General features: G+C 36.5%; 1 protein-coding gene across 1 annotated transcript; it reads right to left on the bottom strand.

Annotated features, from left to right (window-relative positions):
- Positions 1-1,501: 1,501 nt before the first annotated feature.
- Positions 1,502-3,479, bottom strand: CDC42EP3 (CDC42 effector protein (Rho GTPase binding) 3). Its single transcript, XM_009880395.1, has one exon. The coding sequence runs from the start codon at positions 3,340-3,342 to the stop codon at positions 2,575-2,577; it is 768 nt and encodes a 255-aa protein (XP_009878697.1). The 5' UTR covers positions 3,343-3,479; the 3' UTR covers positions 1,502-2,574.
- Positions 3,480-4,499: the final 1,020 nt, after the last annotated feature.

Here is a 4,499-nt window from a genome sequence, read left to right as displayed (position 1 = left end):
ACAAACCAGAAATTCAAGGTTTTGATCTGACAAGCTGCATTGTGACAGCTGAGATGCAGATCAAATTACGCAAAGCAGTATTTTACAGAAGACCATGCCAGAACAGAAGCTGTGCACATTTCAACTTTGCGTCTTCTAGGTCTTTACATGTAAGACTGAGCAGATCTGAACAATTCAGGGATCCAGTTTCTGAGGAAATAATAAGGCTTTAAAGAAAGATGAAATCTACTTTGCCAATGTAAAAGTCCTTGTTCTTGACTTAAGCAAAGGTTCTCCTCCATAACACAGTAGCTTTTTGCCTGGAGCGATAGTTACTATTTTAGTTCAGACCACCCACCCTCATCACAAGACCTAAGGATTTACAAATTTAGAGAAGCAATCACACAGGAAGGATAATACAGACCAAACCCTCCTGCAATAGTGAGACATTTTTCAGCAGACTAAGCCAGGAAATCAAGTATAAAACACAACAAAGCAAAAATAACACTACTGCAATAGCTGCTTTAAGAATCTCTTTCTGCTTTCCAGAGAATACTTACTTGAAGAGTCCTGCAAGATAATGACTTTCTATTCAGCAAATACTTTTAATGTTCTAATCATGGTATTTGAAGCTGGTCTACACAGAAGATGTCTAATTCCCCGTTTCACCCAAACTTCCACTATGCTAATGACTGACAGATTTTTCCAGTGAAAGTTTTGGCCTAAATTCTCATTAGGTTCTAAATCCTTAGGTCCCAAAAGAAACGTGGCCAAGCAAAGCCTTGAACCTGCTTTCTAAAATACAAAAAGTATGATAGTCACAGAACCATCATTCTTCTTGGATCACGAATGCATTGGAAATTTGATCCAGGCTTATACACAATATGAAGTCAAAGGCAATTAAGCATTATCTTAAAATTAAACACAGTTCTTGGCCATTCTACATCTCAGTTCTCATTCACAGAAATAATATGGGAGACTGTAGCTGCATGTGTCATTAATGCACAATACTATAAGGGCTTAATCGGAAACAAGTGTAATGACTGTGTTCCTAAAACACACCAAAGGAATGAAATTAAGTTGGCATTGAATCCCTAGAAATTTTAAGGATAAATATAATATATATTAAATCATCCATGACTTATGTGTTCTGATAGGAAGATACAGATAAATGTGGTTATCTAATGAAGAACAGTCTACAAACTGTGTCAGGATTTTACCAAAAGACTTCAGTGAAAGCTGCTGGAACTTTGCCATTAACTTCACTAGGACCAAAGTATTACTATCTTGTCTCCAATTACTTAAAATCAGTGTATATCCCAGAGGGTCCTACCTGCTTGGAGTTTGCCCTTAAAGCCTCAGGAAATAAACTGAATTGGAGAAGTCAACTGAATTACGATAGTAGAATTGATCTGCCCCTTGGTCCCATATTTCTGCAACTCTACTGCAGTCTGTTTCATTACAGAAGAAAACAAAACTTCGTGCTTTGCTGAGGCTATGTACTGAATCACAAAGACATAGCAATTTAAAGGGTTTTTTATTGTATTGCACAAGATATCTATGCAATCCATGTATGTACTGTATTAAAGGATCCACATTTCCCAAAACATTGGCTGTTGCAGCACACATCACAAGCATTGTGAATAACCAGTGCCTTCTGCAAAAATTAAAATAATCGGTTGCAATTTTAAGCATGTGTGGCAATAAATGAAGAAAAAAAGCAAGGAGTATCAATACATATTTCTTTTCAAACACACAAATATACAATTTTCAGAAGAGCACCAATAATGCCAAGCAACTATTTTGATGAGATACTGTATGTGTAGGCTCTGCAGTAAAATGCCAATATGCACACAAAAAATATATTTCAACTTTTAAAATAATTTAACCATAATATCTTGCATGTGTTACCTGTTTACAACATATCATTTCATATACAATGTCAGGCCCAAGCCTCAACTTGTGTAAATTTGTGCATACTCATTTAAAGCAGCTGAGACTCTGGACTAGGTGTTCAAGCTGAAAAAGCCTTCAAATTGTTCACATCTGAATACAGAGTGGTAGTATAAGACTGAAAAAGTAGTTACAGTGAAGGTATAACAGAAGTGGTACTATGGAAAATGAAGAAAAACACTATCAAACCCTCAAACACAAGGTTCTAGAAAGAGGCCTACATGTAAAGTGATGTTGTAATAATTTATAAGAGTGAATAATTAATATCAGTCTCCTTTCTGACACTTAGAGATTCTCATCTATTCAGAAGCCCATAGAGGTGAACTAACCAAATGTCACGATCAGTATCATCCTCAAACTCCATTTCTTAAGTTTCTGATGATTAATACTGGTACTTAAAAACATTTTATATTTGCTGAAAACTGTTATTAAAATTTACCTTCCTGCTATGAGAATTTAGTGTAATAAAAATCATGAAAAACAATAGGTAAAAAAATAGTATTTTAAGAATATTTTTAGAAAACCCGTCAAACAACTGCAAATACAGCTGATTTTTTAAGTGTCTCTGCTTTTGAACTATGTTTTTTTTTGTTTGCTTTTGTTTAAGTGAATCACTTATAAAGAAGCAAGGGAGTACCAGTTCTAAGATTTATTCTTGTCCATTACATTGAGGACCTCATCCAAAAGCGAAGGTCCCAAGTCAAGTTGTAATGAGAGAAGAGAGCCTGCAAGATCTGAAAGGGATTCTTCTGACTTAGTCTTTGTCTTGGTTAGTTCACAGGAAAGTCGACTGTCATCAAATAAATCAACTGTTTGCCAATCAGTGCATCGTTCAGAAAAGCTGGATGAGTGACTGTCTCTACCATTAGTAAAATGCGAAGAACAACCATTTTGCTCCCATATGTCATCTTTGTATGTTTCTCCATCTTCCATCTGTTTACCTTTTTCCTGTAATTTTTCTTCTATTACTGGCTCACAGCTAAGCCGAGGATTTCTTGATGACCTGATGGATTCTTGCTTTGAATTAAATGTCACTGGTGACAATAAGGGCAATGTAAGGGCTTGAGAACCCCCAATGGCAGGAAGGGAAATAGCATTTTTGAGCACTGGTGATGGAGTTTCTGTAAACATGGATTCAGAAGTGCTGTTTGCCCTTAAGAATTCATTGTGGCCACCAGACTGGCTAACTCTGGTTTCTCCTTCATTTCCAGGCAATAGCTCATAGTTGCCCTGCAAAAAGGAAATGTCTCCAAAAACATCATGTTGTCCCTCTTTTCCAATGTGTATGGTGTGACGAAAATCTCCAAGTGGTGGACTGATCATATCGGGAGATAAGATATCCCTTAGTTTGAATTTCTTCCCTTTCTTATTGTTAGCAGCTTTCAAGTAGATGGGTGTCTTGGCTGGCATCTTGCTTGTAGCTTCTGAGAGAGGAAGTTATTGAAAAAAAAAAAAAAAAAAGGAAGGGGAGAAGAAGCCTCTTACAAAGTCAGTTATTCTTGGGAGATCTTCAGCGTTATCAATGTTACATCATCAACTTAAACCACTGTGCAGTATGTGAAGGTAAATGTCTTTCACTGCAGATCTTTCCAAGGTAGAACACAAGTTTCAGGTCAGTTCGCAACCAAATGGCCTGCTACGTCCAGAACTTGAGAAAATCTGCATGGATACAAAAATCAGGTTATCATTAATTTATTTTTCATGGTTCATTCAGTCTTGTTCTTTTTTTAAAACAAAGAATAAAATTAGTAATGGTACTGACAGTTCCAGCCTGCAGATTAGCTTTATGATGTTGCTTCCCTTCACTAGGCAGGATAAAAGAGTTTAAATTAACAAGGGCTAGCTAACCTTTCTCTGACTTCATAGCTTTTTTTGAAGTCAGAGTTTCTTAGACACGGTTGCTGAGCACAATTCATTTGATAAATATCACTATCTCAATCTTTCTTCTCCTTATTCTGGCATTCGAAATTCTGGCCTTTGACAGCACATGCAGAAACATATTTATGACATTTATCAACATAAATCTTTTGGTAGACCCCGTAAGATTGACAGAGTCAGGAAACCTTTTTGGAAATGGAGTAGACCACTTTGGATTAGAGAACTTCAAATACTGCCATTTAATGCTGGATTTCTCACAAACTGTCCCCAATAACATTTTTGATAATTGTGCCTATTTAAAAGGATAGTTTTAGGAACTTGAAAAAAGTGTTAGCCCAGGTCTTTACAATTAGTTAGAAACATACAAATTCACGTGTCTTAGAAAAGACCTATTCTTGTGACTACAATCTTTAGACTACAGAATTCTCCACTGCAATTAGTTATAGACTAGCTCATGAATTACGTAGGCCATGAGGCCATGGTGACTCAGAGTTGCTCTGCACAACCAAATGAAACAGTGTTTGCAAACCAAGTCATCCTGTTAGAATGTGGTCTCTGAAAAGTCTGATAAAGCAGCCCACAAAGGGCTAACAGGCTACTGGGCCAATAAGTTAAGGAAAAACACTCTTCATTAGTGCTTTATTGGTGTATTTCTTCCTTACAGTACCAGTTCCTGACTCTTGAGCAAT

Source organism: Charadrius vociferus, unplaced genomic scaffold (assembly GCF_000708025.1).
Source record: "Charadrius vociferus isolate BGI_N301 unplaced genomic scaffold, ASM70802v2 scaffold62, whole genome shotgun sequence".
NCBI lineage: Eukaryota > Metazoa > Chordata > Aves > Charadriiformes > Charadriidae > Charadrius > Charadrius vociferus.
The sequence above is the reverse complement of the archived record's forward strand: the minus strand, read 5'-3'. Positions and strand labels throughout refer to the sequence as shown.